Source organism: Lolium rigidum, unplaced genomic scaffold (genome assembly GCF_022539505.1).
Source record: "Lolium rigidum isolate FL_2022 unplaced genomic scaffold, APGP_CSIRO_Lrig_0.1 contig_52158_1, whole genome shotgun sequence".
Taxonomy (NCBI): domain Eukaryota; kingdom Viridiplantae; phylum Streptophyta; class Magnoliopsida; order Poales; family Poaceae; genus Lolium; species Lolium rigidum.
In genome coordinates this window covers 12,874-24,923 of record NW_025900861.1, presented here as the reverse complement: position 1 = coordinate 24,923, position 12,050 = coordinate 12,874, and the positions used below count along the sequence as shown (strand labels likewise).

The window sequence follows — 12,050 nt, the reverse complement described above, 5'->3', positions numbered from 1 at the left end:
CCTCTTATATGCGTGCATCCCCAAGCGCAGACGGCGCATCAGAACGATCGCCGACAGCCTACTCAACCACTCCTGGGCGCGCGACATCCATGGCACCATCGGGATCCCGGAGACCGGCGAGTATTTGCTGCTTTGGCGCCGGCTCGAACGCGTGCAGCTGACGGACCAGGCTGATGCCATGGCCTAGAAGTGGAATGACAGCGGAGTCTACTCTGCCAAATCCTGCTATAACGCCATGTTCCTAGGCTCAACTAGCTGCAGCACTTGGAGACTGACCTGGCGCACTTGGGCACCACAGAGCGTCAAGTTCTTCTTGTGGCTTGCCAACCTGGACCGATGCTGGATGGCCGCACGCCTGCAACGCCGGGGGCTCCAACACCACCCGCGCTGCCCGCTCTGCGATCAGGAGATGGAAACCATGCAACACCTCTTGACAGGCTGCTGCTTCTCCCAGCAGGTTTGGTTCGAGGTTCTTGCCTGGCTGCGCGCCACCTGTAACCCTCCTGAACGCGACGACTCGATCCACACTTGGTGGCACAGGGCACGACAAAGCTCCCCAGCTCCCAGCCATAAGGGCCTAGCATCCATCACCTTGCTTGTCCCCTGGATGCTCTGGAAGCACCGCAATGACTGCGTGTTCAATGGAGCCCAACCCTCCATCAGCACCGTCGTCAACAACATCAAGGAGGAAGCCGCTCTTTGGGCAAGGGCAGGAGCCCAGGGGCTACGCATGATCCTACCCCAGACCTGGGATGTACACTAGCTCCCCCCCCCCTCCCTGTTTTGCTTCCCTACCCAACCGTGTTGTATCACCCCTTAGGGGGCATGTAACCGTAAACCTTCCCTCTGTTCAATGAAATGAAACGCAAAGCCTTTTTGCGTTTTCTCGAAAAAAAATACTTTTTCTTTATCTATCTAATGATATTGATTTTGTATTTTGCATGTTAATGATTTTTGGTAAAAACTTAGTCAAACTCTTTCTAAAAATAATATAAGCATTAAGCTTTTGGATGAAGGTAGTACATGACTACTTCCTGTTCATGGTACCTGCCATTATAGAACCAAGAATACTAGCCGAGGCGATTACTAAGCGGTACACTAAACAGGAAGTAATTTAATTTTGAATAGTTGAGACTGAAGTAGTGCATCTTAGCACATTGCATCTCCAGTTCTCAATGCACCTTTAGCGTGCTTATTGTGTTTATTGCTTGATTTGCAAAGCCTCTTTTTCTCTGCAAACATTTTAGTGGGTCAGAGTCTTTTTTAGAAGATGCATTTCTTTGTCACCAAATCCAACAATTGGCTTAAACATGCTACCTGAGCCATCTCACTTTATTTTTGGCTCAAGGGTGCTCTCAAAATTGCACGATTCGTATTGTTTTTGCATAGAAAGTCATTTTACAATCTAAGCTCATGTATTCGGACAAGTTATATTATTGGTTTGGTTTGACTGCTTGTATTTTTTTTCCAAGGAAACTTTTTAAGGGATGTCCAAATAGTATATAGCAACCCAAATTCGTGTTCTAGGCTGCCTTCCTCTGCTGTTATAATATTGAGGTCTGAGGTGCCAGAATGACGAATGAGCCATATCTGGCGCTCTGGTGTAATACATGGACAACCTGATGCATGTTTTGTACTACTCCCTCTGTCCCAATGCATGTTGTGCCCTCAATTTCTGTGTCTTAACCTTGACCACTAATTTGACCAATAATACATGTCTCACCTGTTCTAAAAATTATATCATTAAGAACTTTATTCAAATACGAATTCAGTGATATAAGTTTCGTGACACATAATCCATGTTTCTTTGGCCAAATTGATGGTCAAACTTAGACCTCGAAAAGCGTGTGCACCACCTAAAATAGGGATGGAGGGAGTACCAAGTTTAACACAGGAGTGGGACCGAAGTAATCTATGTGAAGTTAAATATTTTCTTATCTCTTGGGCAATAGTTGCCTGCACATACCTATACCTTTGATTTTTAGTGAGCTGATACATATTTCGTGCTGCACAATGGGGATGCAAAAATTGTTACAATATGACATTGTGTCAGATCAACTGAACTTGTCTTTCAACGAGGCTCCCTTTTGCCTTTTTCTTTTTGTTTTTCTTACATCTATAATATTGGAAATTCAATCCATATACATTTGTCTTATTTTATCTTCTTTTCATTAAGCCACTATGAAACAGTCAGAGAGACTCTGAAGGAAAGAATTCCATCAACAGATCTGTTGGCAATTCTACGTAAGAGCTTTATGTGTTATAGTACCATCATAATTTTTCTCTATTATATAAATAATAATATGTTACCTCTATGGGCTCCTCTGTTTTTCTTGTAAAGACAAATAATTTTGTTCCTTTTAGATCTCTTAGTCATTTGTCATTATACAAAGCTTACAAAGGGCATTGTGCACGAAATACCATTACTGATTTGCTACATAGGTTATGATGCTAAGTAAGTTTCAATATGGCACCCAAGCATTTTATAACGATTTACTTTATTTCCAGTTATATTCTACTGTGTAACGGGAGGGTGATTGCAAAGCAATGGTCTTCAAATTCATGGAACTTTGGTTAAGTTTTAAAGAAAATTAGTAACTACTTAAATTTAAATTGTTGTTGATATTTAACTCTTAACTTGACAAAATTCGTATGTTTCTTGCCAGAGCCTTTAATGTTAGTAATGTTGCTATAATTGAATGTATTGGTGGTGCTTTTACCTTTAGTTCCTATGCATATTAAGTTTTTTTACCTTGAGTGACCATGCACATTAAGATGATACTACTGTGGGTTTTCAAAGATCATTGCATTTCTATTGACTTAATCTTGCTACAACTTGATGGTTATAGGAGGCTTATGGGAGGACGCAACTTCCATCGACGAAGTTATACCAGAGGCAGTGCTGCCAGCTTTTTCCTTGGAGGTTTTGTCTAACAGTTGCATTCATGTTTCAATCATAATATACCATTTAGGAGACAAATTATCCGTTCTGTTACGTGCTTACAAAGGTCTATACTATCAGATTTCATATTATGTCGCTAGTTAATTTGTTTTCTCTTAAATCAGGTACACTTGACATGGCTAAATATGTGTTTTCTCTTAAATCAGGTACACTTGACATGGCTAAATATGTGTAATTTTCTCCATTCTGTAGTGTTATGTTGATCTTTTCTGGTATTGTCTTACTTCAGAATATTGGTTGAAGCCTTATTGCTTTTTTTTTCCTGGTGGGATTGTTGTTATCTGTTACCACTTACGTTAAAGGGAATAGTGTTGGAACAAGGGCAAGTGCTTGTGGAGGCAAAACATGTCAACTGCTAATTCTGCCCCGTTCTTGAAGATGGCATAGGAGTGCACAGACTCACTAATTGATACGGCGCACAGACCCACAAATTGACACGGTTAGGTTTAGCTGTGGATTCACCCTGCATTTGATAGTCCTGTTACCCACGACCATTTATGATGTACTGGAAACAGAAGCATGTCCAGTATACATTGGTTTGCCTTCTAAGGTCTTTTGTTGTTAAGTATTGTTCGTTTGTTCACGACTGTTCAAGCACTGGTTGCTAGTGGTGCATCAGATGAGATATTTTATCTTAACAACTCATGTGATTCGCTAATCATTTTGGTATGATATATTAAGTTTTTTTTTCCCCTCACATGTTCTTATTCAGTGGATAAACTTAATATTTTATTCAGTTCCTTTCTCTAGTTACTTATATGAGGCATCCACGTCTATAAATCTGTGTATATTTCTCGATGCCGATTTAACATGTAACGTGTCTTTTCTGTGTAGACTACCCGAGACATTATTAAGCAACACATAGCAACTGCCTTTCTTCATCTTCAAACTGAAATATCAGGTCTCTCCCCTCTCACATCAGTTTGTTTTCATTATTTGCAATTTTTGTGCAGAACCGAATGTACCCTTTGATTACAGTTCAGCTTTCATTTGACAGCAACTCATTTTGATTTAGCTTGTAATAGTACAAATAGATTTGGAAATAAGAAAGTATGTACTGGAAAACTTATATCTATTGAGCATGGCTGAGCAGATGTACTGGTCACACACTCAACATCAAATGAGAAGTTAGAAGAGTCACAGCTGCAAACTGCCATGGAAAAAAGCAAAATTAAAGTATCCCAAGGGTGCATAGATCTTCTGCAGGTATATATCTGGAAGCCTAAAAAGCATGACCATTGATTTCCATCGATAGTATGTCGAATAATGTAACATAGTTCTGCACAAGTACTTGCTTGTGTTAGAGCATCCTTATACAGTTATACTCTATTTCATTGTTCTCGTTTGACTATGTTTCCTTTAGGAATTCCATCACCTTATAGATGGCGATACAGAGTTGATAGTAAAGCTGAAAGATTTGATTATTGATTGGGTACAAGAAGGTTTTCAAGATTTATTTCAGAAACTTGATGGACATTTTCATCTGCTTTCTGGGAGAAGCAAGAGTTTCTCTCAAGAGTCAAATTCTATAGATTCTGTGCAAATCGACAAGATTCCAACAGTGTTGGTGCTTATGCTTGCACAGCTTTGTGTTTTCATAGAACAGACAACAATTCCTAAAGTGACAGAGGTATATTTCTGCACTTGTTGACAGCCTCGTTTCTTACATTTTGCATACTGGACTTAAGTGAATGTGCACTGAATGATTCTTAACTTCGTTATCGTTTTTAGGATTTGGCTGCTTCTTTCTCTGGAGGGGGGCCACGCAATTATGAATATGGACCACCTTTTGTACCCGGGGAGATATGCCGGCTGTATCGCTCATCTGGGGAGAATTTTTTGCACCATGTAGGCATACATCTTCCGTACCTTCCTTTCCCTTACGTTGTGTTATTTGAATTCTTAGTCAATAGTGTTTTTTTTGTATGGACTGGTGGTATGCTCTCTATGTGCCATATGGTGAAACTATTCATATTGAAAAGGAAAAGGTTTATATGGCTTGGCGGGCTACTGCTTTCACATTTTTGGATTGTTATCATAGCAAAGTGACACACACTATTATAATCGAGAATCGTGTGATGGATCTGCGCTGTTTTGGTCTGTTCTGAATTTTCTGAGAATTGTTTACCCATTTTTTCAGTTCTGGAAGATGAAAGTAATGTAACTGCATGCAGAATGTTGAGTATGTGAAATTAGGTCGAAAAGTAGCATGGTGGGCATTATTTTTGGAAGGAACTTAGAATAACCTTCTATCATGATAAGCTGTCAGCCATAATATTGTTATTTGGTCTAGAATGTTGAACTTACCATTTTCAGTAACCATGACACACTTCACATGTTGTGGAACTATGTTGCATTTTGCGATAGAGCATAGTTGGGATCATTTATGTAATTCAAATTTTTGTTGTCTGAGAGGGCTGCCTTTTATTCTCTTTAGAAGTACATCTTTGTTTATATTTATATGGATATATAGCTGAATATTGTTTTTTTTTTCTGGGATCAGTAAGACTCAGAAGATCTCCAAACTTCTTAATAAGCGATTTTCAACACCGGTCTGGATAAAGGTTAGTTATCCTATTCAACATGAAGCATTTTTGGTCATTGACCATTCAGCTATTCTGGTTTTTTGCTGAAGTTTGTATTTACGTCTGTTTATATTTGACCAAAACAGCACAAGGAACCACGGGAAGTTAACATGTTTGTTGATCTACTTCTCCTAGAGGTTTGTTCAGTTCTTTATCCTATTGGATCGCTCTGTTTCTGATGCTGACGCACTTATAAATCCAAACTTGAGCATGAATTATCTTATACTTCTGTTAGGAGTCTTGAAAACTGATGCTTACGTCCCATGTTGGAAATTCTTGTTGTAGTCTCTAATAGTACTAATATCTGTTTCTCACCCTGCAGTTCAATGGTGTAGTATCTGAAGTCAAGCAGATCTTGCCTGGTTTAATTCGACGACATCGGCATTCTGATAGCACTGGCAGCACCACTTCCTCTAGAAGCAATCCAATGCGAGAGGACATGTTGAACCGATCAAACACAAATCGTACGAGAAGTCAATTTCTAGAAAATCATCTAGCAAAATTATTCGAACAGAAAATGGAAATATTCACCAAAGTTGAATACACACAGGTGGAGATCTGCTTCACTTTCCTGCTATATAACTCATGAAATTGCCTATTTTCCTTTCTGTTTTATGAAATTTGTAATACCTTAGGAGGTAGGATGTTTGGATTCCTTGTTGATTAGAAATCTTTCTCCTTGCTAGTATAAACGTATTGAGTTGATCCTATTGATCATTCAATGTTCAGTATTTGATTTAGGGCTCTACAATGCAACTGCCACCAGAGTTAGGGCAGAAGTTAGTTACTGCTACTCCCAGTTACACGAACTTGTCAGTGGCAATTGCATGTTCAGTTTTTATTTTTTAGTTCTAGACCAACTGTATCTTTTCGATTGCCTGGAATGATCACATCTTACTGGATCATCCTAATTTTTTTTCATAATGTTTACTCTTCGAAGTACATCGTCGTATAAATTAATTGACAACTATTCACATTCTAAAGAAGGTCGTGTCTGGCGCAGTGGTAGAGTATCTACACTTTTGTCCTGGAGGTCCTGGGTTCAAATCAGCCTCTTTTCATAAAAAGCAAGGGAAAGGCTGCCTAGAAATTCCCTTCCCCATACCCCACAATGTGTGGGAGCTTTCAGCACTTGGTACACCCTTTTTTTTATCACATTTTAAATTAAAAAACATAAAAATAATCCAAAGGAATACAAAGAACTGTTCTCTAGAAAGCCATCACAGTCCAAATGCAGCACAAGTCACAGAGTGCATCTTCTGAATGAGGGCATACATCTGCTTACTGATTGAATTTGCTGATGCTTGCCAGTAGAGATGCTTTATCAAATTTGTGGTTAACTTGCTAGGTGATCACTTATATTTTTTTTTCCTTTTAGTTGCATGTACAGCAGATGTTCATTTTTTACAGTAATTTCTTGTGCGATGAATAAATTTCAGGAGTCTGTAATTTCTGCTGTCCTGAAGCTTTGCCTGAAAAGTTTGCAAGAATTTGTCCGGCTTCAGACTTTCAACAGAAGTGGATTTCAGCAGATTCAGTTGGATATGGAATTTCTAAAGAGCTCCCTTAAGGAGTTTATTGATGATGAAGCAGCTATAAGCTTCTTACTTAAAGAGGTTAGATACCACCTAACATTGATCCTGGTTTCTGTATGGAATCAATACAAGCAAATTTAGTATGTCTCTTTTTGCATATTACGCCTACCTGTAGCTCGGTTTTTTATGTACACCAAGGATAATAAATATCTACACGCATCACATGTGAATAGGAGTTAGGATCTTTAGGGTGAAAAGAAACTGTTGCATATGTAGTTTGCTGTTGCGAATCTGTCTCTGGAAAATGTTTGAACATTGATTATTTCCCCCTCTTTTGCAGGTGAACAATGCTGCACACGAAAGATGTCTTGACCCGATACCTCTCGAAGCCCCAATACTAGATAAGCTCATAAATGCAAAACTAGCAAAAATTAAAGAGCAAGGCCCAAATGTATAGTAGCTATGTACACATTGTATCACTCACCAGCATTCAGTTCCACTTGATTTAATACACACTGTTCAGCGCTATGTGTACATAGTTGTGGGCTTCTGTAACATGCCACCATTTGTAATCTGTAAATCCGAGGTCTAAATACTCGAATTGGATCGACACTGCCTGAAATATATTACTTTTTTGAGCTGTCAGCGACTCAGCATCCCCTATACTCATCTTTGAAGCCATATTCTGCCATTCTACTGTCTTGAGTATTGACTCTAAATTGGCCATTCTCTCGGCAAACCTGGTATGAGGTGCTAGCCTGGCTCAGGATGCCGACAAGAAAACCAAACCAGGTGGCAGCAGACCAAGCCCTTGCACAAGGGACTCACATCTGCTGCCTTGCTCACACCATGGCTGATCTGGAAACAACGGAATGAGTGCATCTTTGGAGGTGCACAGACATCTGTCCAAAACCTGGTTGCCAGAATCAAGGATGAGGCTGCCCTTTGGGCTAGGGCTGGCGCCAAAGGTCTACGGGTAGTTCTGCCATCAACCTGGGATGTCCACTAAATACCTGTAACTTTGTTGTAATATGCCTCCTAGGAGGATTGTAAACTCATATCTTTTCAATGAAATGAAACACAGAAGTCTTTTGCGTGTTCACAAAAAAAGTCTTGACTCTAAGAGTTCAGGTGAATTGTTAGTATAGGCCCAGAAGTAGAACTGTGTTCTGGCATTTAGTTGTGCGTACATTTAGAAGCTGCTGAATGCAGAAAGATGCAATACTTTCAGTTACAGGCCACAGCTGTCCGTACAAACTATATCCCATGTCAACGATTATGCAACGATTCTTAGTTTTTTTTTTTTTTTTTTTTTTGAGAATGCTACGATTTTTAGTTGACAATACACGTGGGAGCTTAATGTCATCTGTTTTTCATTATTGACAGGCTGACTATTGCGATCACCGAGGGTCCGAGGGCAATCCATCTGAAGTTCCTCCCCCTTTCTTAAAAAAAGTACTCGTAGAATTGTATCTGGATTCAGGCTTGGTTTACTTGTCTTGATTGTGATTTTCTTTCTACGTCTCCATTTTGTCGCTTACCCATATGTTGTACCATAACGCCTACTAACAATGAAGGTAAATGGAGTAATTGTTTTGAGATTCAGTAATATGGGTTAGTATCAAGTCCAGATATGAAATCGACGCAGATTTCATGTGCCATGTCTTGGAAAAAGAGAGAAGCCACTGATTTCATTCAATTGTGTATGTTGATCGTGTTTTTGACAGGCAGCTGCTAGAAACTGCCCACTGCAATTAATTATCTTTCCAGTTCCATGTAAACATAGCTGCTTTGAATTGAGAAGACGATGAATGAAAATAATCTGTTTTCTTTTGTCACGAGCAAACTTGCAAAATTTTTTTTTGAATAAACACAACTCATATTTCATGTACCAAGTGCAAAATGTTTTAAATAAACTTTTTTACTTCACGTCTATTAAACATCAGTAATTCTCATTGTTCTCAGGAAAAAGTAGAGAGCAACAATCTGTCATGTGCCAAGAAATACAAGCAAGACACAACCAATTACTGATTTCATGATGCTTGGACAAATGAAACACATCACCTAGTGTAGCTTAATAACTAGTGACGCTAATCCTGACAAACCTGAAGAACTGCGTTGTACATGAAGTGGTTAACAACAACAACGGGGGAGGCACTCCAGGACTAGGCACTTAGCATTGAGGTGCAGACAACGTAAGCCAGGTACTGGAGGGCGTCATGTAGCTTGCTGACGGCGCAAGTCTGGTCAGACTTCAGATGGCTGGATATGTACTTAGCTTTCTCCTGCACCGACTGATGTGGGACATCGCCCTGCTTCTCCGTGAGAGCATTTTGTATAGCTGCTGCATATGCTTCCGCAACATCTGAGATGCCTACGAATACAGCACAATGAGTTTTCTTTTAATACTGGAGTTTCCACACCGTGCATTCAAGTGCACGACGGAAAACCAATGTTTTCATTTACCTGTAGCAAAACTCGTGGAGACCTTCTCAATATCCCCAGCGATGGATTGCGCCCTGCATCTGATAATTTCTGCTTTTGAAACGAGATCTTCAGGCCAGTCAATTTTCACATCATCTCCATCTTCATTCTTCGCTGTATCGGCAGCAGAGATAACAGATTTCCCAAGCACAAGAAGCTGAGAAACTGCAAGGCAGCACATCTCTGACAATCTCTGCAGGACGAAAATTTCTCAGAGATATGATTGTAGTTTCTTAAGAGCAAGAGCATCATGTAACATGAACATACGTGGACACCCTCTGAGTGAATGCTCTCCAGCCTATCCGTACTTCGTTTGATAATATCACTCGGAGAAAGTCCACCCAAGGCAGTCGTGAACCTGCAGAAGCGATTATTTAAGCTTTTTAAAGAAAAAATGTCAAAGAATGAAGCTCAAACACTTGAGATGTTCTGCAGGAATTATACAGGAATTAGCATACTGATGGACAATGGAGCACATGGTAAACATGGGTGTTCATCTTCATAGAAAAACATGGATTTACCTAACTATGTTGTCAGTATTTCCTAGCTAGAACTACATATTTGCTTCAAATCTTGTGTAGCTCTCCCTTATGATTTTTGAGTAATCTTCAACATGCTCAACTATCCGGCTGCAATTGAACATTTGGATTTACAATGCTAAAATCTTTGTTAGTCTTGTTGGTTACTATTAAGAACAGTTTTATAAGCCTTCTGCAATTGGATGTTGTATAGTCTTCTCCATTGCCTTTTTAAGTTTCAGTTCCACATGCTAACATGGGTCTTTATAAATGTACATTATCTCATAACTTGACAAAACCAGAAAGCAATATTAACATTCTACTTTTGAATTTATAGAGTTAGTTAATGAGTTACGCATACCCCGCAGCCATTTTAGCAGCCTTGCTAACACTTGAGTCACATAACTTCTTCATTTCTGCATCACCATCAGTATCAGCTGCTTCAATCTTCTTCCCTTTGTCAGGTTCTGGTCCATCTTCCTCAGTCTTGGTACTAAGAGTTAAAATCTGTTGTACTTCTTTAATCTTTCCATCATAATATGCTTTCTGCTCCGCAACAAGTTTTGACTTTTTCCTATTAAATACCAACGCATAGTGGCTTGACAATGCTTCCAGCTCCTAGTATGGAAAAGATCACAGATATAAGGATAAAAAGGCAGCAACTCATAATCAATCGCATGAAAAGAATGCGAAAACAAAAGCCACACCTCTAACTGATCAGGTCCTCCATAAATGTAGAAGCATCTGTCGAATGAAACTTCTTCAAACGGTTCCTCTTCTGTTTGCTGATCACCTTCGCCGGTGCCTTTTTCAACTTCCATTCCAGTCTCATCAATAATCAACTCCATTGTCTCTTTTCCAACACACTCAAGCATTTCCATTCCTCTGGCTGTGAACGACTTCCCTGTCTGTGATTATCGAGGTTTGAATATATCAACATGATTTTCACAATGGTGTAGAGCAGTAGAAGAAACATCATTATTAAATTCCAAGATTTACACCTCTAAAATGGTTGGTGCAATTTCAGATGCTTTGGCAGGCAGTTCCCCTTGTTGAATGGTTTCAGCAAAGCTTGAAGCAGAAGTTTCCAATCTAAGAAAGTAACACATTTTATAAGTAAAGGAGAGAAAATTGCAGGCTGGCATTGAAAACGCTACTACCGTCCAGCACAAACAAGAAAGTTAACTTTATAGAATGATACAGCAAAGCCATCCATATGCAGAATAACTATTTGAGAAAATGGTAAAGCATTTTGATGAAGAGATTGAAGAAGCTGAATAGAAGGCTTGACCCACGAACAAGCAAAGCTCCTTGGGGTGTGCTCCGGTGTCCCCCCCTGGCGAACGACGTTCAGGTGGGATACCCGTTCGAGACGGTGGGGCCGTATTAGTGGCGTATAATTATACTCCACGTCATTTTCCACATAGATGATCGGATGCCACGTAGATATTGTACGTATCTTTGGTGATGACGGTTTCCGCCGGCCCCACGGCATTAGAATCGGAGTTGGACCCGAAAACTACGTCGATCACGTGGATTTGATGCCGGCGATAGGCGGTGGTTACGGGGAAATTATTTGAATCCTTGCGTGTGCGCCATTGCTGGTTCTCCTTAGGGTTTGGAAGGTTCTGTCCATCGGGAGGGAGACGGCAGGGACGACGACATTGGGACGGCAAGGCGTAGCGCAGGGCGGTTTCGTTCGTGTGCGCCATTGCTGGTCCTCGTTAGGGTTTGGAAGGTTCTGTCCATCGGGAGGGAGACGGCAGGGACGACGACGTTGGGACGGCAAGGCGTAGCGCAGGGCGGTTTCGTTCCGAGAGCTGAGCCGGGTATCGTGGAGGCGGGAGGCGGATCCGGCGACGAGGAGGTTGGGCAAGGTCGGACGTGGAGGCGGGAGGCGGATCCGGCGACGAGGAGGCTGGGCAAGGATCGCACGCGGGTTGTTCCTGCTGCTACAGGCGGCGTT

The 12,050-nt window shown here is 40.6% G+C and overlaps 1 protein-coding gene and 2 long non-coding RNA genes across 3 annotated transcripts; 2 read left to right on the top strand and 1 right to left on the bottom strand.

Annotated features, from left to right (window-relative positions):
* The first annotated feature begins 2,181 nt into the window (after window positions 1–2,181).
* LOC124681684 lies at window positions 2,182–4,091 on the top strand. The gene is made up of 4 exons (XR_006995994.1): window positions 2,182–2,244; window positions 2,850–2,923; window positions 3,797–3,863; window positions 4,056–4,091. It is a non-coding gene; the product is annotated as an uncharacterized LOC124681684 (long non-coding RNA).
* Window positions 4,092–5,466: 1,375 nt separating this feature from the next.
* Window positions 5,467–5,961, top strand: LOC124681683. Its single transcript, XR_006995993.1, has 3 exons — window positions 5,467–5,526; window positions 5,634–5,684; window positions 5,870–5,961. It is a non-coding gene; the product is annotated as an uncharacterized LOC124681683 (long non-coding RNA).
* A 3,024-nt stretch (window positions 5,962–8,985) lies between these two features.
* Window positions 8,986–11,193, bottom strand: LOC124681686. Its single transcript, XM_047216534.1, has 6 exons — window positions 11,086–11,193; window positions 10,792–10,992; window positions 10,446–10,702; window positions 9,834–9,924; window positions 9,549–9,759; window positions 8,986–9,456 (listed from the first exon to the last, which is right to left on the bottom strand). Exons 1-6 carry the CDS (start codon window positions 11,191–11,193, stop codon window positions 9,248–9,250), a joined length of 1,077 nt encoding a protein of 358 aa, XP_047072490.1. The 3' UTR covers window positions 8,986–9,247.
* Window positions 11,194–12,050: the final 857 nt, after the last annotated feature.

What these genes read in the sequence shown, in the direction of transcription:
- LOC124681686 (XM_047216534.1), bottom strand. Translation starts at nt 11,193, where the DNA reads ATGTGTTACTTTCTTAGATTGGAAACTTCTGCTTCAAGCTTTGCTGAA. An exon ending in GCTGCTAAAATGGCTGCGGG is followed by an intron (nt 9,925 to 10,445) that starts GTATGCGTAACT and finishes TCGCTTCTGCAG; the next exon opens with GTTCACGACTGCCTTGGGTG. An exon ending in TTCACTCAGAGGGTGTCCAC is followed by an intron (nt 9,760 to 9,833) that starts GTATGTTCATGT and finishes TTCGTCCTGCAG; the next exon opens with AGATTGTCAGAGATGTGCTG.